Raw genomic sequence first — 27,725 nt, forward strand, 5'->3', positions numbered from 1 at the left:
CCCAGTCTCAGGATTGCTTTTTGCATTAGCAATGGACCCATTACTTTGTAAGCTCAGGGAGAATATCTCTGGCCTGACCTGTTTCCCAAGGAGTCCACCACTGACTATATCAGCGTATGCAGATGATGTGTGCATCATAATCAGAAGCAAACAGGATATTGATGCTCTTGTTAAATCCTTGAGAACCTTTTTCCAGGCTTCTTCTCTGAAAGTTCATTGGAGGAAAAGCAAAGCTATTTGGGTGCCTTACCTTAATAGTTGCCTCCCTGTCTCGACACATCTACCTCCTCTTCCGGAAAACTTAGAATGGAAGGCAGATGGTATCAACTACCTTGGTGTGTCCCTTGGTTCCACACAATTTATGGAAAAGAATTGGGAAGGCTTGATTGGAGAAATGGAGAGGTGACTGAACCTGTGGAGAAGAGCCAGACCGCACCTTTCATTTAAGGGCCGTGTCTTAGTTGCCAATAACTTGGTTGCTGCAACTTTAGGGCATCGATTTATTTGCCTACAACCGCCGGAAGTGCTGCTTAGAATGATCCAGGCCAAACTTGTGCATTTTTTGGGGGGAGGCCATCATTGGCTGCGGCCAAACGTAATATGCCATACTTCATCTGAAGGAGGCCAAGGCCTTGTTCACGTGAAATCCCGCCTCATGGCCTTTCGCTTGTGCTCCATTCAGCGCCTTCTATATGTTGAGCACCTGCCAAACTACCCATTGGCCTGCCATATTTTGCAACAGGCGGGCTGATTCTGCTATGGTCGTGAAGTATTCCTGACCCACCTCAAGGGTGTGGATACATCAATGCTCCCTATATTCTACCAGAACCTTCTCAATGCCTGGAAAGGTCTTACAGTGAGTCACAAAGAGGACACATACTCCCCAGGGATGTTTGAAGTTGAACCTCTGTTTTTCAACCCTCTCTTCCCTGATGCATTCAAGAGCCGTGATTTGTGCCAACCCTTCATTGATGCAGGCATGAACAAAGTATGGCACCTACGGCCAAACTCTGGTGTAGGGTGGAAGACTGTGGAAGATATTTCAAATATGACAGGAATTCGGTCCAAGAGGACAATCGGCTTAATATTGAGGAAAGTCGTGCAAAAAGGTCATCATCTACGGGTATTATGGGCTCAGAATACACATGGACATCCTGATGAGTCATACTTCCCGAAACTGATTTTTGACTGCTCCCCCAGAGAACTTCCCCCTGTTAGCCCAGGCACAAATGAATTACAATCTATAAGCAGCAAGAGCCTGTTTAAGTGTTGTGTATCTCTAATTCTCGGTGATTCTCCATTAAATGGAGTAGCACGCTGGAAGAGACTACTCCCTGCAGGGCCACCCACTGAACCTGTATGGGAAGCGATGTATTGTAAGCAAATCACCAAAAGAACAGGGGATCTCCAGTGGCGCATTGCCTACTGGGTCATCCCATGCAATACATATGTGAGGAATTTTGCCCCAATATCTGCATGCTGCCCCTTTTGCTCTGTAAATGAGGATGTATTTCATTTTTTTATTGGCTGTGAAAGACTTTTTCCATTATTTAACTGGTTGAACTTTGTGTCACACAAATTGAATTTCAGATTTACTTTTCGCTCCTTTATTTTTGGGTTCAAAAAGAAATGTACACAAGACAAAAAATATGAACTGTTGTGTTTTTTTGTAGCAACAGCAAAACTTGCAACATACTTGTCCAGAAAGCAGAAGCGTAATGGTAAACCGCTTCACCAATGAATGAATGAATGAATATGAATGATCGTTTTAAGGCCATTTTCCCCGCTAGAGCAGGGGTTAGCCTTGCGGGCCCCATGACAATCATGGTTCCCTGTTTGAGGCAATGTTTTTATGGCCGGATGCCCTTCCTGGCGCCATCCTTCACCAATGTGTGACGGTAAACCGCTTCACCAATGTGTAACGGTAAACCGCTTCACCAATGTGTAACGGTAAACCGCTTCACCAATGTGTAACGGTAAACCGCTTCACCAATGTGTAACGGTAAACCGCTTCACCAATGTGTAACGGTAAACCGCTTCACCAATGTGTAACGGTAAACCGCTTCACCAATGTGTAACGGTAAACCGCTTCACCAATGTGTAACGGTAAACCGCTTCACCAATGTGTAACGGTAAACCGCTTCACCAATGCAACATCATGACGTTTTTCTCTGGGCTTGTTTCTGCAAGGGTAAAACTTGAATTTAATTTTTCATAGACCTTGGCTGAACTTGATGTGTTTGTGGAAAAATGGTGTTTAGAAAATGTTTGTGAAGTTCGCCAAAATGAGTTGGTGTTATCTCTTTCTAAAATAATAATCAAGTCTTTATATAGTTTTGGTGGTATTGCTTTATTTTATGTTTTTGTAAAAATGGAATGATTAATTGTTATACTCGTTGTTTCCTTCCTTTCTTTTTCTCTCTCGTTTTGTTGGGATTTTTTTTGGATTTGTAAATTGTAAGTATCTCTCTCTGCCTCCCTCTCTCTTTCTTTCTCTCCCTCTCTCGTCCCCACCCTCTCTCTCTTTCTTTCTCTCTCTCTCTCTCGTCCTCTCTCTCTTTCTCTCCCTCTCTCGTCCCCACTCTCTCTCTTTCTTTCTCTCTCTCGTCCCCACCCTCTCTCTCTTTCTCTCTCGTCCCCACCCTCTCTCTCTTTCTCTCTCTCCCCCACCCTCTCTCTCTCTCTTTCTCTCTCGTCCCCACCCTCTCTCTCTTTCTCTCTCGTCCCCACCCTCTCTCTCTTTCTCTCTCGTCCCCACCCTCTCTCTCTTTCTCTCTCTCCCCCACCCTCTCTCTCTCTCTTTCTCTCTCGTCCCCACCCTCTCTCTTTCTCTCTCTCCCCCACCCTCTCTCTCTCTCTCTTTCTCTCTCGTCCCCACCCTCTCTCTCTCGTCCTCTCTCTCTTTCTCGTCCCCACTCTCTCTCTCTCTTTCTCTCTCTCTCTCGTCCTCTCTCTCTCTTTCTCTCCCTCTCTCGTCCTCTCTCTCTCCCTCTCTCGTCCCCACCCCCTCTCTCTCTCTCTCTCGTACCCACACCCTCTCTCCCTCTCTCTCTCGTACCCACACTCACTCTCACTCACTCTCTCACTCTCACTCTCACTCTCTCTCTCTCTCTCTCCATACCTCTCTAACTCTGTCGTGGCCCGAACTTTGTGAGGGCGGGGTACACCATCCTAGATGAGGGGGATCTCTGGGACGCTCCTGGGAGATCAAATGGCTGTCTCCGTACCGTGGGCTTGATAAAGAGAACTGTCCGGGGCTATACAACAACAACAACAACAACAACAACAACAACAACAACAGTTATGGTTGCAGGCTTGGGATCCTAGGTTCCTACTTAATCCTAGGTTCCTTGGGATCATAATTAAGACCAGGTGGGGTTGATTCAGCTTGTCATCCTTCCGAGGTTGACAAAATGAGTACCTGTGTTCTGGTAATAGAGGCACTGGATCAACAACACAACCCTGCCCTCAGCCAATGATTCCACCTGCAGTCCTATGCCATATGCAAAAGAAGAAGAAGAAGATGGGTGATTCATGGATGTGTGTGCCGTCCTTCGGATGTACATCAAACAGGCATCCATCTGCCAGCATTCATTGGTGGACGTTAATATCCCAGCGTCCTTCGTGATGAGGAGGCAAGCTATCGTCGGTACCCTAAACAAATTCCTGTCACATTCAGTCGAATGTCATGGCTTGTGGAACATTCGACACACAAACACACACACACACATATATATATATATATATGTTCAAATTATGCATTGACTGAAAGATGACGTAAACACAACCTGAAATGGATGCACAGTCCCACAGTGCACCATTGATTTATGGTCATATTGCTCATTCTCCCAGCAAAGGTCTTCATTTTTCAGCGCTCTTGGTTCATTGTAGACATCTTCGCCCGCCTCTCTGCAGGAATCGTTGGTGCGAATTGCGCCAGCTGAAGAAGCACCCCTCTCGCTTACCGCCCCCATCTCGTACCCAAAGGGGGAATTCAGAGAGAAACGGACAGAACGAGAGAGTGGGAGAGCGAGAGAGAGAGAGAGAGAGAGACTCGTTAACCCGCAGACTGCCGGCTGGGTTCGCCGGGAGCTGCTGCGCTCCCTTGCAGCCTCCTCTGCATGCTCCATGGAGGCAATCGCCAAATACGACTTCAACGCCACGGCGGAGGATGAGCTCAGTTTCAGGCGAGGAGATGTTCTCAAAGTGCGTTCCCATGACTCTCTCTCTCTCTCTCTCTCTCTGTCTGTCTGTCTCCCTCTCTGTCTCTCTGTCTGTCTCTCTCTCTCTCTCTCTCTCCCTCTTTCTCTCTCCCTCTGTCTGTCTGTCTCCCTCTCTGTCTCTGTCTCTCTCTCTCTCTCTCTCTTTCTCTCTCCCTCTCTTTCTCTCTCCCTCTCTCTGTCTGTCTGTCTCCCTCTCTGTCTCTCTCTCTCTCTGTCTGTCTGTCTCCCTCTCTGCCGCTCTCTCTCTCTCTGTCTGTCTGTCTCCCTCTCTGTTGCTCTCTATGTCTCTGTCTCCCTCTCTCTGTCTCTGTCTCTCCCTCTCTCTGTCTCTGTCTCTCTCTCTCCCTCTCTCTCTCCCTCTCTCCCTCTCTTTCTCTCTCCCTCTCTTTCTCTCTCCCTCTCTCTCTCTGTCTGTCTGTCTCCCTCTCTGCCGCTCTCTCTCTCTCTCTCTCTCTCTCTCTCTCTCTCTCTCTCTCTCTCTCTCTCTCTCTCTCTCTCTCTCTCTCTCTCTCTCTCTCTCTCTCTTTCTCTTTCTCTCTCTTTTCCATTGACATCTATGTTGTGTATCAGTCGCTATTGCACACAGCAGAGATGAAAAATGAGCTAAATGGGTTTGATGTTCAGCTGTTGAAGGGCAGACCAGGGAACGAGTCCCTGTCCAAGTACACTCATCAAGCTGTGTCGTTACTTGGCAAGTCGCGCGTCCATATTCATAACAGAAAAATGCACGACCAAGTGGACTGATCCCACGGATGCATAAAATACAAATTTGTGCTTGTGATGAAATTCCATGTGTGCTTGTTCATTAATCTCGGTGCATTATGGAAAACGTGTTGTATTTTCCAATTTTTCCTAGATGATGTGCAATTGCTGTTCCTGGAAAGGAGGCGGAATTAACAATTAATTCCGCTCTACTAATGCGCTCCATTTGCTGCCATGATTGTTTCGCTGCAAGCCTGTCGCGTCCATGTGCACTATATCATGTATTAACGTGATATACTTGCTCCGATATGTTCAATAATAAGCACTTTCACTGTGCAAATCTCACAAATACTTGTGAGAGGTTTGTTTTTGAGCAAAGTGTAGCGGTGCTGACCATCGTTCTGGGTATGTGGTGCTGAGAGAGCCTTTATGGGTGTGTGGAGCTCAGCGCCCCCGCTTCTCATGCTTTTGGAATATATCTCGGATGTCAAGTTACCGTGCACACCTTGGAGCTTATTCGCAACTCATGCTCCTTTATCGTGAGAACTGCATAGACTATATATATATATATTGGACGAAAAAATGGAAACACAAATGTAAAGTCACTTTATAGGTTGTTGAGCCACCATGTGTGGCCAGTACAGCCTGGATGCATAGAGTCCACCAATGGCATAGAGTCCACCAATGGCATAGAGTCCACCAATGTCTGGAATTATGCAGGAGGGATTTGGCACCATTCTTTCATGAGAAAGTCAATCAACTCACACCTGTTTGATGGAGGTAGAAAACGTTCTAAGGTGTCGTTCCACAATATCCCATAAATACTCGATTGGGTTCAGATCTGGTGACAGAGAAGGCCATGACATATGGATAACATCAGTGTTGTGTTCATCAAACCATTGGGCAGCTAAATGGGCCTGTGGATGAGGGCATTGGGAGCGTCTCCTCTTGCAGCCATGCTAGCCATAATTATCTGCAACCAGGCTTCTGCAGCAATTTTATACATGACCCTAACCATGCTGGGATATTATTTGCTTAGGTAGCACGTGGGCTAAACCTGTGTGGAAGAAATTGGTTGGTGTCCCTCATTTACCACGGTTTTTCCATTTTTTGTCCATTACCTGTATGTCTATGCAAGGAAAAGTACTCATCTACGGTGATGGGAAAAGTTTAAGTTGATCTATAAATTTTAAGTATTTCATGGACTTTAAAAAGGTTATTTGTATTACACTCTTGGTTTCTCCCAGAGCCTAAGTTCTGAGCTACTAATAACACCCACCACAAAATGGTGGTGCAGCATCTGGTGGCAGAGGTTGGATTTGTCAAAAAAGAGGGTGAATACAACTATTTTAAATTGTGTGTTCATCCATGAAGATCTGTATTAAATCTACTTTAATCCAGATGTTCATGTTGAATTTAAAGATTACTGAAAGGGACAATAAAGCGACTGACTATATTGTTTCAAGAAAAGTGAAATGAAAATGCAAAATAAGCAATCAGCAGCTTTTAAACCACAGTATGGAACGTGGCCGCCATAAACGGGAGACAGACGAATGAATATAGAGGTGCATAGTTCGCAATATATAATAGATGATTTCCCAACTAAGGAAATTCAACACAGAAAAAGACCATTCGGCCCATCAAGCCTGCACAATGGTTGCCAACCTATGACAGTTTGCCTGTCCTGTATCCTTTTTAAATGCTGAGCATCAAGCAAAGACACAACACACACCATTATTTTTGATATATCTAATGATTTGGCCAAGGATTGAAACGTGACCTCCTCGACTTAGAGCGGACGCTGTAACTCTAACAAATTACATCAAGTCCACTGAGTATTAAATTTAAGTTTATTTTGGACCTTTATGAAGTTTATTATTAAACGTTATTTTTCGGTCACAATGCGAAATGGAAGTTTTTCTTTAATTAAATGACCGTCTTGCACTGCATCCTTTGTCCGAGTTTGTTCAAAGACTTTTAGTATAAGTTACTGTTATTAACAACACTGACATGGTTTGTTCAACTTTGTGATAATCCTCAGGTTGTATTTCAATGCACTGATAAACAATCTCCGATTCCATGTTGTATTTACTACGTATATGTTTAAAATATGTTCTTCCTCTTGTTGAATATGCAGATTTGCCTGCGTGCATTCAAATGCAGCGCTGGAAGCAGCCGTCATAAATAGGAGACAGGCTAATGCACGGACAGACACCATACACAGTTCACAATATATAATAGATGATGTATATAACCAGACCTGGTGGCGTAATGGTTAGACTTGCAGTGGTTCTCAAACTTTTTTGGACTACCGCCCCCTTCTGCCCTCTTGGACCGGCCCAATGCCCCCCTTGTCCTATCGTTCATGGTCGGACACCCAGAATTTATGTAGATAGGAAGCAAAAATAACAGAAGCCAAATATTTTCTGAATAATATTTTACTTTACTTTTTATTTTATTTTGCACGACCTACAATGTTTCAGCAGAACAGGTCCAGGTGAGGCAAACTGGGAATCTGTTATCACAGGCCCAAATACCGTTAGTGTGAAGGGTGGGCCTGGTGACTCGCTGCGAGATTACGAACATCTGGCTCCATCTCAGTGAGGTAGAGACGCAGATCGCCCCTCTTGGTAATGTCAAGGCGGTTTCGATACTTGGTCAGCAGCACCATCACGGCGCTGAACCCTCTTTCAACGAGGTATGATGTGGGGAACGCCATCAGCAGCAGTTCTACCTCTGTCCACATTGCGGGGTGTTCGTCCCGCTCCAGAATCCAGAATTTGCCGTATTCATGCTGCGAGAATCTTGCCTTCGCCTCATCATCATTGTGGAGGTTGATATTTCATCCTGTAATTCGCGCTTCACATCTTGAATGTCACATTTGAATGGGTTGATCACCCATGCTGGCACCGACAGTTCTAGCATGTCTCTGAAACGCTGCTCCACATCTCCACGAATCTTCTCAAGGTGATTGCAATAAACGAGCAGCTCTTCATCAGAAACAGCAGTTTCCTTTGCCAAGTGCGGAAAGTGGTACATATCTCTGCGGCCGAGGGTTTCCTTGTGCAGAGTCGCCTTGGTTACGAACACGCCGATCACTTTATTTGCTTTAATCAGCGTCATATTGTCACCCTGGAGTTGTTTGTTGACATCATTCAGTATACTGAATATGTCCGTGAGGTAAGCCACATCATGCTCAGTCGCATTCACTTTCTCCGATAGCTCCATATCAATTTCCGACAGAAACTCGACCACTGTTGAGAAGAGGGCATGGAAACGGGTCAAACAAGCGCCTTTGGACAACCATCAAACTTCGTTATGCAACAGGAGCCACTCGAATGCCTCATTGTTCTCCTGGCAAAGCTGACGAAACAGCCGATCATGCAGAGACGACACCTTGATTTTATTCACTGCTTTGATTACTGTTTGGAGTGATGTATGAAGTCTGGTGCTGAGAGCTTTTGCTACCAGATGCTGGCGGTGCACGACACAGTGAATGGTGAACACGAACGGTACCTGGTTCTTCAGAAGCGCAATAAAACCACGCTGGCGGCCAACCATCACTGGTGCCCCGTCCGTCGCGCAAGCAAGAATGTTCTCCATCGGTATGTTCTTATCAGTAAAGTACTTCTCCAACGTTTGAAGATGGAAGAACCCTTCGTATCGGTCTGGAGAGAGCGGGCAAACAACATTTCTTCCACCATTTCCTGATCACGGATGAAGCGAACGTAGCAGAGTAACAGAGCTTCACTGTCACGCAAAGTGGACTCATCCAGCTGGATGGCGAAGTGTGTGCTTCTTAGCTCACTACACAGCGTATCTTCTACATCTGATGACATTTCATCAATCCGCCTGGCCACGGAATCATTGCTGAGCGCAATCGACGAGAGAACTGGATTCGGATCCTGGCCCATAACGGTTTTTATCACTTCCCCAACAGCTGGTTTGATCAACTGTTCACCGATTGAATACGGTTTTCCAGATCTGGCGATGAGCAATGACAGCTTATACGACACTTCCAGTCCTTTATCCACGAGCTTTTGGCTGGCTTTGAACATCATCGTTACCGTGGATCGCTTCTCAAATTTCTCTTTCAGCGATTGGAAATAGCTGACCTCTGCGCGAGCCTCATCACTGTGCTTTTTACTCAGGTGCTCGCTCAGTCGAGATGGTTTCATTGCTTCATTGGACAGCACGATACCACACAACAAACACATCGGTAACTGTTTGTTCGTCGGAGATGGAATGAATCCATACTTGATGTATTCAACGGAATACTGACGACACTTTTTCTTTGAGGCTGACATCTTGAAGCCGACCGGACGTGAAGCTTTTTTGAATAACGAAATCAACACGCCAAAATGTCAAAAGACTAACACCAGCGCTGACACTGACTGTTCATACCTTGCCCAATGTCTGTGCTGGCAAGGCCAGGCTGTAAAGTTGAACCAGGCACGTTGAATAGTCCAGCACGAATAGAGTGTATTATATCCCACATAAAAAGATTCTTGCAAGCCGATTGGTTGAAATGGCACCACGTGACAAAAATTAGTGTTGTACTATTGGCCGCATTGGCGGCCAATAGTATTTCGCTGGTGTCATACACTATCATGTTTGTTGCGTGAGCATGTATGGACAAGAAAATACCTACACGACATCAGCGAATATGTGATCATAAAAACCATGCGAAGGGGGAAAGAATGTGGTCGTTGATTGGATGGCCAATTTGCCGAATGGCGCCGGGTAACCTGTTCAGACTGCAGGAAGCCCAATGAGCGCTCCAAATCGCCGCTGCTCCTCTAAATCGCCAGTGCCCCCCAAATCATTGCCAGAGCCCCCCTACCGCCCGTGGACTCTCGAGTGCCCCCCTGAAAGTTCCCAGCGCCCACTGGGGGGCGGTAAGGACCACTTTGAGAACCTATAGGTTAGAGTGTCCGCCTGAGTCTGGGAGATTGGTGTTTCAAACCCTGCCTGGGTCATAACAATTGCTACATATCATTTTAAAAATGGCATGCACTGCTTTCTTCCTTTATGTTCAGCATTTAAGAGGATAGAGCACATCCAAACAACGCTGGGAAGGCAGTGACAAACCTCGCAGTGTAACGCTTGCCAAGAATATAAGTCCCAGGACATAGTTTTCGCTGCTTGTACATGATTTGTTCATACCATGTATTTATAGTTTTTTTTTTTTTTTCAGTTTTATTTATTTATTTTATTTTAATATATATATATATATATTTTTTCAGATAATACCAATAATTAATACATGAAACCAAGACGCATTTGGCACCACAACACATGGTATTTTGTGTCGGTTTTCACATTGCACGTGGAGAAAAATTCTTTTGTGCCATGACAACGGCGACGTCATACAGATGCACTCGATGTCTAAGGAGGTATTGTAATTGTATGATTACAATATGTTATTATTACCTCTGCCACAGAAGGTGGATGAAAGTTATGTTTTCACCCAACTGTTTGTTTGTCACTTGCGAAAATCGAAGATTTTTTCAAGTATGTTGGTTGGTCTGGTGCATTATTCTGTCTGTTTATCTGTTTATCTGTCTGTCTGTATGTCTGTATGTTTGTATGTCAATCGCCTACAGGTCACAATTTTAGACCGATCTTTACGAAACCTCACAAAATTGTAGAGTTGGACATAAGAAGAAGCCCATTGATTTTGAGGTCAAAGGTCAAAGGTCATCTTGAGGTCAAATTAATGAAATTGTCATTTTCAGCCGATTGACTTGAAATTTGAACAGAGTTTGTATATCCGGTTACTTAATTCAACCACAAATAATTTTTGAGGTCTAACGGTGAAAAGGTCAACATAGGCTGAATTTCTAAAATCGTCATTTTTCATCTGATTGATTTGAAATTTGAAGTGGATTTGCATACTTGATCATTGGTGAAATTTCTCTGGTGAACAACTCTGGTGAAATTTCCAAAATCCTCAATTTTCATCCGATTGACTTCAAATTTTAAAATTATTTGCATATCAGCTAACTGAATTCAACCACCAACTATTTTTGTGGTCAGGTCAAAGAATCAACATAGGGCAAAGGTCAACATAGGCCGAATTTCTAAAATTATCAATATTCATCTGATTGACTTGAAATTTGAAGAGGATTTGCATGTCAGGTCACTGAATGTAACCACCAATTATTTTTGAGGTCAAAAGGTCAACATTGGCCTAGTTTCTAAAACGGAGAGATAGGGTCCAAAAGCATATACTGCACATATATATATTGTTGCGGATCTCTGTGCCGGCCTTCTCCCCTTACCAAGGGGGGATTAGTCCCCTTGTCTTTGACTGGCCGACGGGACCCGGGACCTATGACATCCTTCCCGGACAGCGCGAAATGGGCAAGTAGGACTAGAATCACTATTACCTAATTACTCGCGCTGCCCAGAAATGAGGAAATAAGCCCCGCACGAATCACGCGTGCTGAGATGCCGAGCGGTGCGTACACGCGATCCGTGCCGTTTAGTTGGTGAACCCGGTTCTAGCGATCTTACTCGTACCACGCTTAGCCAATGGAGAAATCACAGAAGCGGTCGAATGGGGAAGAAAGGAAGAACAGAATTTATTCACACTATGTACAATGATTCCGAGAAAAGAGGCAACAGTGCAGCCTTAAAAACAGTCTTAACTTACTCCAAGGACAAACGGGCCCGTCTCACACACAGACACACTCACACGGGGCTTGCTGATGAAGGTCAGGTTGATGGTCACCAGCGCGTACAGGGATGGCTTCCGTGCAGCTCTCTCTCCGGTCCCCAGCTTGTACCGCGAAGTAGGTGAAGGCAGCAGGCAGGAGCTCGTATTGTGCCGTTGGGACGCACTGGGCTATTTACGAGACGAACGGTAGGGGAGGGCTTCTGGCGTGGCGGTAATTCACTGGCGACTATGGCCGCGTTTACTCGCATAGCCAGGTTATGCGCTATTGGCTGGGTTGGCTGCAGCCGCGTCCGTAATATGCGAATACAGTTCAACGCCTTGCAGCGCTATTACACTTGAGGTGCTCACAATGCGCTCGCCGTAAACGTCCTTCCAACACTCTCCTCTGCGAGTCCTGACAACGAGTCCTCTGGTAGCAAGTCCTCTCTCATAAGTCCTCGAAGTTCTTTGCTCCAGTCGTCTTCGTACAAGGGCTTTGTGCCAAGGCTTTTATAGGCAGGCCCCGCAAACCTTCTAGCACTTGCCAGACGCGCCTTACCACGCCCTATCACGCCATGCCCTTAGAGCCCTGGTTGGCTGGTGGCCCTTAGCGTCATCGTCTCTGACGCGCTGCCTTGACGCCGCCCCACCCCGACCCCGAGCTCCTCCCTCCTAGGCCTACCTCATGTTACTCGACTAGCGAGCGAACAAAGGGCAGCGAATGCTGCTGGCAGCCAAAGCGTAACAAACTGCTGCGGGTAGCCAAAGCGTAACAAACTGAGGGATCAGCCAAATGGGGCGCACGATCAATTATGCCCATAGGTGGAATTTGGAGGGTGGATGCAAAATGAAAGGACCTAAACTCATGTCTTTACACAACGCAGATATTACTAGGGGAAATGGCCTACACTTACACATACTATGACATAACTAATACTCTAATGTGGCCAACGTGTTGCTCGTGGACTAACTATGGGGGGCAACCCTTTAACCTTTAATGACCAATATGTGCCAATCTCAAAACAGCAGCAATATTATATATATATATAGATATATATATATAGATATATATAGATATATATAGATATATATAGATAGATATATATATATATATATATATATATATATAAAACAATATATATATATATATATATATATATATATATATATATATATATATATATATATATATATATATATATATATTGTTACGGACACGACTTATTGAGATGTTATGCTGGGCCGAGCGGAATGGCCGCCGTGTTCGCACAAGTTACCCGATTACACTCGAACGTTGACTAAGTCGCGCTATGCTAAATCAATGAAGGAAAGGACACAACGGCTGGGTTAAATGACACGACACCAGGGGTACAGTTCTCAAGACCTCCGGAGGAGGTTATAATATGGGTTTGCAGAACGTTTAGATTACACTGACAAGAGGTACAGCATAGAAAGGTGGGCACTTAAACACGGTCTTATCTTAGCCCCGACAGACCACAGATAAACGGGACAAGACTGACTCACACAGGGATTGATGGCAAGGAGGGGCAGGTAGTCGATGGCTCAAGGTGCACCTTGGCTCAGGGGCAGAATCCACCCGGTCCGGTCCAGAGATGCGGGACGTCTCTCTCAGCGCTAGAAGGTGACGTTCTTTCTCCAAGCTGGGGGCGCATCTCACGTCACCTCCGGTAAGTGGCTGCGTATATCCAGCGGGGAGTGACACGCCCTCGGCTCGTTAGCTCCGCCCCAGATGGAATCGGTCCGCCGCTTCTTATTGGGTGCGGGGGGGTTACCGGGCTCCGCCCTTGACGAGGAGCTGACAGTCAGCCCCTGAGTGGTAACCCCGTCGGAGCACATGGTCAATGGTGGCTAACCAAGCCGGAGTGAGGACGCGCACTCCCCGCGCCGCGGCCGCGCCGCCGCCTGCTGTTGTTGTAGTTGTTGTTGTTGTTGTTGTAGTTCCATGAGGAAGAGATGCGGGGAGGTATTGGGAGGTCCTAAACTCACTACTGGTGCCATACAATCACATTCTGGTGCAACGAAGAGTCAGAATTAATGGAAACGAGTCCTTAACTGACATAGACGAAGAATAACTAGCAAGATGTCCTATAGTTGTCTACGTGAGATGCGGTGAACCTGGGCACGACATTTAATGGGGGAAAAAGGGGAAGGTCGGGGCTACAGGGTGTTGTTTACAGACAATGGGACTAGGGAATGGGGGATTGGGGATAGTTGGAGAGTATTGGGGAAATAGGGGAATATTTACAAGCGGATATGTATGGAGGCCAAATCCCATATCCGCAACAATATATATATATATATATATATAGATATATATATATATATATATAGATATATATATATAGATACAGTCACGTGAAAAAGTAAGCACACCCCATGTAAAGTTTTGACTTTTTCAACATATTTCAACATACAGCTAGTGGATCTTCATTTCAACAATATTGATAGATAAAGGTGATATAATATAACAAATATCATGAAACATTTACATTTTGTAGTCCATTGTATAATTTAAATAAACATGAATGCAAATTTCGCATGTGGAAAAAGTAAGTACACCCTTGGCTCTAATAGGTGGTATTGCCCCCTTTGGCAGAAACAACCTCAAGTAGGCATTTCTTATAACTGTCTAACAGTCTCTGACATCGACTGGGAGAAATTTTTGCCCACTCCTCCATGCAGAATTCTTTCAGCTGTGCGATGTTTGAGGGGTTTCTTGCAAACACAGCTCGTTTCAAGTCCCCCCACAACATCTCGATGGGATTTAGATCCGGGCTTTAACTTGGCCATTCCAGACCCTCCATTTCTTTCTTTTCAGCCATTCCTTGGTGGATTTACTGGTATGTTTAGGGTTATTGTCATGTTGCAAGGTCCACCTTCGGTTGAGTTTCAACTTTCCGACAGATGGCCTGACATTATCCTCAAGCACCCTCTGGTACAATGAAGAATTCATAGTGGATTCTATGATGGTGAGCTGCCCAGGCCCTGATGCAGCAAAGCTGCCCCAAACCATAATATTTCCACCACCATGCTTTACAGTTGGTATCAGGTTCTTGTGGTCAAATGCTGTCTTTGGTTTTCGCCAAACATGTCTTCTGGTACTGTGGCCAAATAGCTCTACCTTTAACCCATCTGTCCAGAGCACATTGTTCCAGAAGTGCTGGTCTTTGCCTAGGTGTTCATTGGCAAACTTTAGTCTTGCCCTGATGTTCTTTCTGGACAGCAAAGGTTTCCTCCTGTCACACCTCCTATGTAGATCAAATTTGTGCAGCCCCTTTCTAATGGTAGACTCGTACACTTTGACATCAACAATGGCAAGAGCTATCTGTAGGTCCCGTGATGACATTCTGGGGTTCTTAGAGACTTATTTCAGCATCTTGTGGTCTGCCCTCGGGCTGAACTTGCTGGCCTGAACAAGTTGGCAGTTGTTTGGAATCTTCTCCACTTGTAGATGATCTTCCAGACAGTCGAATGATTGATTTGAAATTGTTTGGAGATCTTTTTAATTCCCTTCCCAGACTCGAAGGCATCTATAACCTTTCTGAAGGCCTCAGAGAGCTCTTTTGATCTAGGCATGGTGACGCCGCACACTTCAACAACAAAGAGGAAACCAAACTAAATGTCTGAGGTTTAAATAAGACAGGTTCCTCCAAGATCCTCTCTAATGTTGATCTCATCATTTGCACCTGAACTGGTGCACCTGATTCTAATTTTAGGTATTTGAAGTAGTGATAAATGTAGGGGTGTACTTACTTTTTCCACATGTCAAATTTGCATTTATGTTTATTTAAATTATACAATGGACTACAAAATGTTTCATGATATTTGTTATATTATATCACCTTTATCTATCAATATTGTTGAAATGAAGATCAAATAGCTGTATGTTGAAATATGTTGAAAAAGTCAAAACTTTACATGGGGTGTGCTTATTTTTTCACGTGACTGTATATATATATATATATATATATATATATATATATATATATATATATATATATATATATATATATATATACTGTATATATATATATTGTTATGGATCCGGGGGACGGCACTCCCCTTAGCAAGGGGGCGTAAATCCCCTTTGCCTGTTAAGCTGGCCGTCTCCGGTCCTGGTACTTGTAACGCTCTTTTGCGGGGTGGAATTGATCAGGGTTATTGGTTCATTCACTCCATGCTCCATTCACTCCAGACCATCTATTCCATTCAACCATTCTCCATGAACCTGTGCCCACACACCTGGTGTCACCTGTACACCTGGTGGCACGTGCACCCGTCTTCCCTCCAGGACCATTCGCTCAATACAACTCACAATCGCACTTTTCACCATACGCTGCTCAATCACCTCTTTCACACACACTGCACCATTCACGAGCATTGCCTCTCAATTCCTCATTTCAATATGCTCACCAGCAAGAACTTCCATACGCAATGCCTCATTCAATAAACCACACCACAAACACACTGCATCATGCATCAACTGTTCTACCTGGTTTTCCCTCTAACTTAGTGCTTCCCGTCTTCCCTTATACTATTGCACATCCCACGTCATTATAATCCACTAATCTGCTACGTCCCCCCTACAGGTACAATGTCGCTACTTAAATCTAACGTGACCTATGGTCATCTTTCTCTGAATTCCTATCATTTTATCCAAACCCTCCCTGGCTTGGTTTTCACCGCCATAACCCCATAACTAATGCTCATGTGCCCGGGGGATGTGAGGGATGGTGGATTTATCATCCCTCTACATCGGGCAACTCCCACTATCAATTTTACCCATCCAATTTTTGCCAATAAAATTTGCCAATCATTACTGCCAATCATTTTTACCCATCAAATTTGACAATCATTACTGCCAATCCTATTCACTATTCCCAATTTCGAATCAAAACACTATCATCATCACAGTCCATTAAACTTGAGCCTCTCGGTACGTCCATGCATATTCAAAGCTCGGCTTCGCAAAGCCGCGCAATGCATATGGGTGGTTTGGTCGCCTGCAGGTTGGGTCCGTCCGGCATTCGGTTCACGGGAGGAGGTTTGGTTGGGCCAAGATTCACAGCACCATCCCGGCACGGGGCCTTTTGCTCCCATGCGCGGTGGGCCAACCTTGCCCGGCTGGAACGCCGCAACCACAAGGGGGCGCCGCTCCGATCCCTCCTACCTTCCCTCAAACCGGGCCGGTCGCCTTGCCCGGCAAAGCGCGGACTCGACCGTGCGGGGCAGGGCCCGGCCCGGATCGTGCGTGGCGCTCTGAACAGGAGCCACGCGGCACCGATCCCCGCCGGCTCCCGCAATACCCAAAGCCCGGCACGGACCAAGAGCTCGCGTCGGCTAAACGTCGGTCTAACCGTTATTCCGTTTAACGTCGACGCTCCCCGTACATGCTCACCCCACTCGTTCTGTTCGTTGCTCATACATCCCATACTCTCCGTCAATTCCACCACCGCACTCTCTGTTACACACCACTCGCTGTCTGCACACTCCATAACATACCTTGGCGCACACTCGACGTTCGCACACCTCTCCTCCGTTACGTCCTCCGTAACACTCACCATGGGTGTGCACTCCTGCACATACCCACTCACGCGCTCCGGTGTGCTCTCCCGCACCCGCGCCACCACCAACTCAGGTGTGTGTTCTCGCACACCCTCTCCATCCATCCCAAGTGTGCATCCTCGCACCCGCTCCTCATCCATCTCACTCTCCGTATCACTCTCATCACACATACACTCCGACGTGCATTCTCGCTCGCACTCGGTTTCACTCCCACACTTTGTAACACACTCACTCTTTGACGCACACTTTTTCCTCACACGCGTGCCATTTTCTCTCACACAGCGCACCACGGACCTCCCACAAACGCCCGTGGTATGCAGGGATCCCAAGCGCGCGAAAATTATTTCCGCGCCAAACATTCTCCCGCATAACCTCTTAGCACCATATCCCACCTTACTCACCTTTGGGATCCTCCTCTCCACACGCACCTGCAAATCTTTATAAGGATTAGCAAGTACGGCATCAGGATGTGAATTCAGACTTTGTACATTATCCATTTCTTCCTGCCGCGAGTGCTTTTCTAAGTCCCTGGTCTCTCCAATTTCAATTCCCACTATAATTAATTCGTTAGTTTCTTTCTCTTCGACGACCGCTGGCTTTATTAAAATTTTCTCTTCTACCTCAGCGGTCGCCGGCTTCCCCATACCCCGGGTCGCGATCTCTATACCCGTAATTTCAACCGTGCTCTGCTCTGCCTTGCTCAACCCGTGCTCCTCGACTCGCGTTACCTCGTCGCGTACCCGTGTGCCTTTCCCGCTCAACATGCAATCCATGCTCTCCCCACATCTTTGTGTGCTCTCACCCATTCTGTCCCCAAATTTACCTATTCGCTCCAATTTGCTGTCTAACCTCCCAATTTGGTCACTGGTACCCCTTGCTTCATTCCTCATTGCTCCAATTTGGCCTCCCATTGCTCCAATTTGGCCTCCCAATCGCTCAATTTGGCTTCCCATACTCATTTGTAGGGCTGCCTGCAGCTGCGCAATGAGGTCCTGCATATTCATTCCTCCCAATTGCGCAGCGAGCGCAGCCCCTGCCGCCATGTGCGAGGCGCCATCTTGTGCGCCTCCAACCTCGTGCGAGGCGCCGCCATCTTGTGCGCCTGCAACCCCCGCCACTGCACCCTCATTGCTCTCCTCCTCCCTGGGGTCCTGGGTTGCCTCTAACCCCTCTTCTACCTCCCCTACCGGCATCCGACCGCCTTGACCATCCATGGCACGATTTAAATTTGGTGGTGTTAATAAAAATTTCGGCCGCTCGTAAATTTTGACCCAATTTTTTTTTTTTGATGTTTTAAAATTTTGGTTCGGGCCTCAAATCCCAACTCCTCGACACCAATTGTTACGGATCTCAGAGACGGCACTCCCCTTAGCAAGGGGGGGGGGGGTTAATCCCCTTGGCCTGTTAAGCTGGTCGTCTCCGGTCCTGGTACTTGTAACGCTCTTTTGCGGGGTGGAATTGATCAGGGTTATTGGTCAAGGTTTTCTCCCGAATACCTTTACCAATCCCTCCGCAAAACAGGGAGACAAGTACCGCTCGAACCACGGACAAGATGGTATTTGCCGAGCGGTTTAACAATCCGTGATTCGAGCCATTAACAAGAGACTAAACCCGATTATAAACCGTTGGCCAAATCGTGCCACAGGTACTCAATCGAAAGAAAGGATTAAAGCGATCGGGGGAGAATGAAACCAAAGAATAAGAAGGAACAGGTGGAATTTATTAATTATGTACAAAACCAAAGAAGAGGAGGAACGAAAGTAATTTACAGAAGAAGAAGAAGACACAGGGCAAACCTTAAAACAATCTTATATTATACCCCAGACAACAAACAGGACAGACAACAGACTTACACGACAAGGGAATTGCAGGCAGGAGTGGCTGGAAGAAGGGATGAGAAGGGTCCGTGTGGGACAGCAGGGCTGGAAGGTTCGGGGGGATGGCACAGCAAGGAGGTCCGCTCCGGGCTGGAAGCGAACAGCCAACGGCAGCTCCACGTATTCGGTTTCACACGGTAGGGGCTTTCCGAAGCAGCTTCGTCTCTCACAGCCAGACCCCACCAAGCGCCGTCTCCAACCCAAGTCGATTCTCGTTTATCACCTTCTCACCCGACTCTCTCTGCATTTTTCGTCCCACTCCTCCAACTCATAAAAAGGCTTCGCGCCCGCGCTTATATTACGCGTGCTGCAAATCAATGCGCGCTTCATGGAGACACGCCCGCGATGGTCTTTCGTCAGCCCTGGTTGGCTGGTGGGGGCTCGCTCGCCCCGCTTCGGGTGGTGCGTCGGCATGCCACGCCCGTGATCTGCCGGCTGCTCCCCCTTCTTCTCCGAGATGGAGCACATGGGCAATGGCGTCTTGTGGGGAGGTAGTTGTTGCAGGAGGAGAGATGTTATTTGTGTGGAGGTGTGGGAACGGTGAAGCATGCACTGAGTGCATGTTCAGTAACATTGGCAGCAGGACAATACAGGTGGCGACATGATCAGGTGCTGGCGGTGGTGGTGCAGATGGTGCAACAAGAGGTGCTGAGGTCGAGAGAGAGAAGGGTGGAGAAGGAGACTGATGGGGGAGAGGTGTGGTTTGTCAAAGAGGGCCAAGTGGTAAGAGGTGGAAAGAGGAGGAGGTGGAAAGCCAGAGGGCTGTCAGATGCTTGTGATTGGCAGGTGGTGGCAGACCTAAAGCCACAATTGGTATTCCCAGAGGAGATCTGTATGACAAGGTTGCGGCCTGACATTGTCATTTGGTCAGGTGCAACAAGACAGGTCATCTTCGGGGAATTGTCTGTACCATGGGAAGGGAATATGGAGAAGGTGGACGAGAGGAAGAGAGGAAAGTACAGTAAGCTGGAGGCAGAGTGTAGGGAGAAGGGTTGGCAAGTTTCTTGTCAGCCATTTGAGGTGGGGTGTAGAGGGTATATTGGCAATTCCTTTTCTGCATTTCTTGCTCGGCTTTGAGTGTGTGGGACAGAAAGAAGGAGGATGTGTGAGAAGGTGGCCCAGGTTGCCTTGAAAGGCTCATTTTGGACATGGAGGAAGTTTATGGAGGCACGTCGAACGGTGTAGGTTGGGTCGTGTGTGTGTTTTTTTGTTTGTTTTGTTTTTTGTTGTTACTATTATTATTTTTTATTTTGTGTATATGAGTGAGTGAGTGGGTGAGGGTGTGTGTTTTTGCATGAATGAATTTTTGCATGAGTATGTGTTTTTGTATGTTGAGTGGTGTATGTTGTAAGGGTAGGTGGTTGGTTGGTGTTGTATATATGTGTGTGTATGTATGATCTGGTGTGTTTTGTTGGTGAGTGGTGAAGGGTATAAAGGTGGGTGTTTGAGTGTTCCACCATGTTTGTTTGGTGTTGTGGATTCTGGATGTGGAGGTGTTGTTGTTGTAGTCTGCGTTCACACTGGCTGGGGGCGGGGGTATGTACGCATCCAGGTGAAGTTGCTGCATGTGGATGTGTATGTGCCCCTGCTGGCCCACCTTAGCTGACCGTATCGAGGTTGAAGGGCCGAAACGGGATGATGCTGAGGACCTCGACTGAGGACCCGGTCAGTGCGGCACACTTGTGAACAGGTGTGTTTTGAACTATATGTACAGTATATATATAGTCATATCAAATGAATCCATTTTTAGTTCTCCAACTTTTAATGAGCAAACCAACAACTGCTCGACGTTTCGATCAGGAACACGTATAAACGTGCATCCACTGACCTTTCTCAAGAGTAAAGCAAAACAACTCTATACCCTCCCTTATATAAGGAAAAAAGGGGTGGGGACACCGAACCACCAATTAATGCCATTCTGGAACAACTCGTGCCATTCAAATTTAAACCGTACATCAAAACCGTTGCACCAATGAAACCACACCTTGGGATGTTACATCAAAACAACCGTTTGCAACAAACAACATCAAAAGACCGATATGCCTCCGCCCACATTATTACATTATAATACTTGTACCAAGTTTGATTTAAATCCATTCAGCTGTTCTCAAGTTATCACATTTTACCTGACATGACCTCTGACCTTTGACGTCTTGGCCCCAAATTCTAATCAGTTAATCTTTACATCATTATACACACCTGTACCAAGTTTGAATTGGATCACTTCAGCCGCTCTCAAGTTATAGACGTATTACAGACATTGACCTTTGACCTTTCATCTCTTGACCCCAAAATCTAATCATTTCATCCTTACATCATTCTACATAAATGTACCAAATTTGGTGAGAACCCCATCACTGGTTCATAAGTCATCGCTTGTAATCATCCTGTAACAGGATTTTTACCTAACATGACCTCTGACCTTTGGCATTTGACCTCGTGACCCCAAAATCTAATCACTTCATTTTTACCTCATTTTACATACCTGCACCAAGTTTGACCAAGATCACTTCAGCCGTTCTCAAGTTATCGCGGTAACGGAAACCTATCACAGACGGACGGACGGACGGATGGACGGACAGACAGACAGACAACCTGAAAACATAATGCCTCCGGCGACTTCGTCAACGTAGGCATAAAAAAGCAGATTCACAAGTTCCAAACGTTTAAGGTATAATCATGCATTCTGGCCCTGTGGGGTCACAAATTTCAAAATTGTAAAACACACACATTGCAGGGTGAGTGTATTTGCCTGTTTCTTTGTTGAATCACTGCTGCACCTGTTTAGGCTATTTTGAGTTGGCTTGAAAAACGAGATACCTGCTTTGTAACCCAAGATTACAGGTTGCTGTTTTGTTATTTCTGAATGCCCAGCAGGGTACCCCATGAACTATACACCTTTAACATAGCCAACCTGACACAACACGAATCGCCACGCGCTCCACCGGTTTGTGTAACATATTATAATAGCCCCTGCAGATAATGGATTGAAATGGTGGAGAAGAAATTTGTCACTTGAACATCATTCGAGGAACAAAATAGTGTGAATTTTTGGTTAGATTGTGTTTAGTGTTTAATCCATATTCATGTTTATCATGAAAAAAACAAAAACGGAGTTCACAAAAAACAAGACCGAAAGTCTAACACCGCGTAGCCGGGCTTGTAAAATAGTATAAACCACAAACACACATGATTAGCTTTTTAAACAGTCGCCAATGCTGTTTATAACATTAAACAAAGAAATTTGGAGGAATCCCGACATCCGTGAGGTAAGTTTTACTTGCAGAACTGAGGGAAGGTCTATGGTAATCTATATTACTAGGGCATGCCCGTACTATATATAAGCTAGGACGTGCCCGTACGTGGGTGCCCGTTCCTTGCCAAAAAAAAAAAAAAAAAAAAATTTGTGTAGGGGTGTGTGTGTGTAAACATCCTAGGGCGTGCCCGTACGTGGGTGCAAAAAAACATGCGTGCAAACAACAACAACAAAAAAAAACTTTGAAACCACGTGGCAGTAACGACCACAGAACCCCCCCCTCTATTTACATGAATGGTTTGGTCCATTCGCAACGACCACAGAACCCCCCCCTCTATTTACATGAAATGGTTTGGTCCAAAGCGAACGGCTTGCGGTGTTTGGTAAAGAAATCGCCATAGCTCGGTAAGTACTTGTCCGATTAATATGAAACCTTGAAAAGGCACATCCTCGGGTCCCCAGCAATATACCTGGCAAGTTTCAAGTATATCGGACCCGTGGTTGTCGAGAAACAGCGGTCACAGACAAACATACAAACACACATACACACATACACACAGAGATTAATGGAATTATAGATAGATACCCCACAAGGGTTGGGTACGTACCGTTTTGTTGGAAGAGCCGCAACGCCGTTGCTTTCGATATTTGATGGTCATTTTAACAATCGGTTTGTTTGTGTTTCACACTGAATGAAAAACGTCAAGGTAGAGAATGGCGATTGTGATATATAACAGGTTCGAGGATATGTTCGGCATGAACGGCATATACATCAAAATGGCGGTGTGCGGAGAGTCAGCTCCCATACCGCTGTAATGACATCAGACGTAATCGCATTACCCTGTCATGTGACCAGATCCTCAGCTCTGATTGGAATATGTTTGAGGGGACATACATACATACATTCACTAACTCACTGCAGGCAGGTTGGTGGTCTTTCTGTCTTCTACCGACTCCTCTCCGGCCTTGCTCCCCCAGCTCTCTCTGGGCTCTGTCCCCCAAATATTCCTTCAGGTCGCACAAGATCTGCCAGCAACCCTCTTATGGTTAAACTGCCAAAATCTCGGCTCTCTGCTCACCTTCACTCCTTCATTCCTCTTTTTTCCCGCCTCTGGAACAAACTCCCACACTCCCTTCAATCCCTCTCCTCCCTCCAGGTCTTTAAAACAGCTGTTCACCACCATCTCTTATCTTCTCCCATCCAAAACCTTGATCTTTTCTACCCCCGTTAATTCACCCCAGATACACTTTTTGAAATACCGACTTCTTTCCTGGAAGTCCTAGCAGTGTCCATGTGTTTTTTTTTTAACCTCTCCTACCCCCCATCCCCTTTCCATGCCTCCTCCCCCCAAGCCCTCTTCCTCCCACAGATCTCCCGATGTCCCTGCTCTCCATCTTGTCTCCCGCTCCCTTTATCATATGTTTTATGTGTTCGTTCGTCTTTTTTATTGATCAATATGAGCTCTTACACGATCTTCGATCTTGTATACCAAAAAAATTAATAAAAACAGACGGACAAACACTGTTCTAGACGGCTTTGTCCCATGGGCTACGCCGTAAAAACCTGTTGACAGGTGGCTAATTTTGTCAATAGTGGGCGCGGGTAGAAATTGAAATGCAACCCATTGATCTGCACTGAAGACGAAGATGTGACGTTGCTAGTGGGCTGGCGACAAAAGCCATCGATCCATTCCACCGGCCTAAAAATCAATCAGGGTGAAACTCGTGTTGTGACGCATTGAGCATCGGAGGAGTAGGAAAAGGTGTTGCTTCTTACAAACCTCAACGCCATCTTTGTCATCTCATCAGAGCTGAAGGACTATTTGAAAGGCTGTTGTTTTTCTCCGTCACCTTGTTCTGATAGTAATGGAGTGTGTTCAATCAGGATTTCATTCGGGTATATTTTTTCATTGTCAAACATACTCTGACCTATTAAATCAACCTTTCTGCAGAGCAAGCAATGTGTGCTTACTCTGATTCTGAGGCTGGCAACGAATTTCATAGTGTTTGATAAAAATCACAGGACAAGTGTTATGAAGAGTTATTTAACCAACAACTGCATTTATTTTATGCAGGTCCTCCCAGATGGATTATAAGGCAGGGATATAACTTAATTTGATTATTAGTCCCCATTGGGCTTAATCCGTCCGTCCGTCCATCCATCCATGCGCCCATGCATCCACGATCATAACTCGGAGATGTATTGACCGATTTTCTTCTTATTTGGCACAAAGACAATACATGATGATGATATATAAGCACATCATAGCCTGGTGTTGACTTAGCGGTTAGGGTGCTGGCTTGGGATCCTAGGATCCTGGGTTTCAATCCCGGTCGATCGCTGAATTAACACCAGGGGGGTTGACTCAGCCTGTCATCCTTCCGAGGTCGGCAAATCGAGTACCAGTTCTCTGCTAATTCCCTGTGTGTCGGAAGAGGCGACTAACAGGGTGGGCGTCAGGAAGGGCATCCGGCCGTAAAACATTGCTTCAAAAAGGGGACCACAGTGCCCAAAAAAGGCCAACCCCTGCTCTGCAGGGAAAAATGGCCTCGAAAGATGGTTCTTCTTCTTCATATATAAGCACATCATTTTGTTTCAAGATGCGATCAAAGGTGGCCAACTGGCGGCCATTTTAGTTGTAAAAAATCCAATGTTAAAACACTTCCTCAACCATTTATCGGACATGTATTTACTGATGTTGTTCAAATTTGGCACACAGATAACGAATGATGGCTTACATATGCCTGTCATTTTCTTTCGAGATCAAATCCAAGATCGCCGACTGGCGGCCATTTTGTTACTTGCCCCAAACCATTTATTGAACAAGCATAGTCTAATTTTGTTCAAACTTGGCACAAGCACAGCACATGACGGCATATACATGCACCTCACCTTATTTTGCGATCTGATCAAATATGGCCGACTAGTAGACTGGCGGCCATTTTAGTTTTAACTAGAACAATGCGACTGTGTCGCCAATATGCCTCCGCATAATCCCACAATGGGTAGATGCCCTCACTCGGCATATGTATGGGTGGAGGATCACGTTTGTGAAGTTTCGTGTTGATCGGATAAGGTTCGTTTTTCTATCCAAGATGGCTGCCAAACCATGTGACCTATGACATAATCATTTTCAAACTCTATGCAAGAGTGCTGTTAGATGATATTTGTAAAATTTCACATCGATAGGGTGAGTGGTTTCAGAGACATAATTATTTAATATTTTCCTTCAATCCAATTTGGCTGCCAAACCATGTGACCTATGGTGTCATAAGTTTAATATTTCAATACAAAATGAGTCATAGATCATGTGCATGCAATTTCAAATTTTTAGGATAAGAAATTCTATTAAAACATTTTTGGCTGGTAAATCACTTCACCTATGATGTCATCATTATCATGCTTTTGTTCCCCATTGGGTGTACTTGACAATGCGCCAAGTTTCAAATTTTTCCATTCAGCGGTTTCTGAGAAATAATTTTTTAATTATTTGCTTTTAATCCAAGATGGCTGCCATACCACGTGACATATGACGTCACAATTGTCATAAAAACATTCTGCATGGGCGTCATTCCTACCCTGAAAGTTTTGTCTCAATCGGACATGCGGTTGCTGAGAAAAACGAGGTTTAGCCCGTACGGACGAACGGACAGACGAACGGACGGACAACACGAAAACATGCGTCCGGCGACTTTGTCGGCGGAGGCATAAAAAAACCCCAATATTAACCACGTCCTCAACCATTTCTCAGACAAGCATTTACTGATCTTTTTCAAACTTGGCACACAGATAATGAATGATGGGTTACATATGCACGTCATTTTAATTTCGAGATCAGATCCAAGATGGCTGACCGGTGGCCTTTAATTCCGTAAAGCAAAATTACGAAAACCACGGGGGGCTATGACATTTTATGTCCTTTTCTTCTTGTTTACCATAACACTGTCTTAAATAGCATATAGTGAACACAAAATATCACTACGGAACAAATTAACAATGATTTCATTGGTGGCTTTCTTAACAATGGCAGAACAAATCGTTTCTGAAAAGAGGTCAAGTTACTGTGCCAATCATTTGTTACAACATGCCAGCATCATTCTGATTAAATTTGCCGAAAGAGACATGAGCGTTCTCTCTGTTGAATCAATAATTTGTTGTAAAATCTTTGATGATCTCGGCTTGAAAGAGCATCCATCCGGACGGTGAATGAGAGCGTAAAATTATTTTCCCAATTGAGTGAGCAGCGACCATGCTTTAAAGGCCACTTGGCTTGCCCTACTGAAATTAATTGCCAATTTCGCAGAAACTCATTCTGAATCGACCAATTAATTACGAACATAACTTTATAATCTGTTTTTATTTTCAGAGAGTTTGCATTGAATACAGCTGCGTTCCTTTCCAAATTGGTGTCCTGTGAACAAGACAAATACTCAAAACAAATCAATTCGCTTGCAGTTGAGAATCTCGCGAGATCACGGCGAGGTCACGTCTTTTCGAAGCTGTTCCATGCGCTCACGCTTTCGAAGCTAAGTGATCCTTCTCAATTGTGTTTTTGTCGAGACTGTATCTATCTTTCGGTGTATGTACCTATAGCGTATCTTTTGGAAAATTTTCGGTGCTAATTTTTCGTACATGTATACACAATCGTCGGTTAATGTGTATCGAGTATTCTGAGGCCTAGTAGTAGTACTCGTAGGCTTGGCTACCGTACCGTCTCCGACCTTGTGGTTTTGTTTTTCTCTCAGCGATTCGTCGAATGCGCTGCATTTATTTTCGTTCTCTGTTTCGTCCCAGTCGTTCACCCCATACCTCCTTGTTTAATATCTCTACTCAAAAAAAAAAAAAAACCCCAAAAAATATTTCCTTCCCAGGTCTTATTCGTTTATTTGTTGTTCTTTTTTGTTCGTTCGTTCTTCGTTTGCGATCACGTGGTTAGAAATGTATAATCTCTCCCCTGAACAACTATTTTCTCTCATATATTATAACACCCTTTTCTTCTTTTCCTACAAAAGGATGCTTTCGTCTTGCTCACCAAATCTATTCATTCCAAAAAATATATATAATACCATCTCTTACAGTTCCTCCTTTCTACATTCCCTAAACTATCCAGAACTCCACCCCTCCTTCAGTGTCCTCAAACGTATTTTTGACTCGAAGGTCTCAAACTCATTTTGCAAAAAATGTTCGTTTCCCATGAATCGTACACTTTTCAAAATCCAATCTCACCCCTCCCCTCCAAATCCTCCCCATCACCCATCCCTTTCAAATCTCCCCCCTTGCCCCTTCCCTCCCCTCCCTCCTAAACTCCCCCCACACCCCTCCCCTCCGAGACTCTCCCTCGCTCCTCCCCTCCTAGACTCCCCTCTCACCCCTCCTCCTCAAAGCATCCTCCCTGCTTCTTCCCCCTTCCAACTTTCAC

General features: G+C 45.4%; 2 protein-coding genes across 2 annotated transcripts in view; one reads left to right on the forward strand and one right to left on the reverse strand.

The window, feature by feature from the left end:
* LOC137414229 (uncharacterized) overlaps positions 1-27,725 on the reverse strand; it is a 193,399-nt gene that overhangs the window by 25,223 nt on the left and 140,451 nt on the right. The gene's annotated exons all lie outside the window — the stretch shown is intronic.
* Positions 4,017-27,725, forward strand: part of LOC137413929 (growth factor receptor-bound protein 2-like) — a 115,321-nt gene continuing 91,612 nt past the window's right edge. The window contains exon 1 of the mRNA XM_078779441.1: positions 4,017-4,206. Within this exon, the coding sequence (XP_078635567.1) occupies positions 4,129-4,206 (78 nt within the window). The 5' untranslated portion in view covers positions 4,017-4,128. The remainder of the gene's footprint in view (positions 4,207-27,725) is intronic.

This window comes from Myxine glutinosa, chromosome 5, assembly GCF_964187855.1.
Source record: "Myxine glutinosa chromosome 5, kmMyxGlut1.1, whole genome shotgun sequence".
Taxonomy (NCBI): domain Eukaryota; kingdom Metazoa; phylum Chordata; class Myxini; order Myxiniformes; family Myxinidae; genus Myxine; species Myxine glutinosa.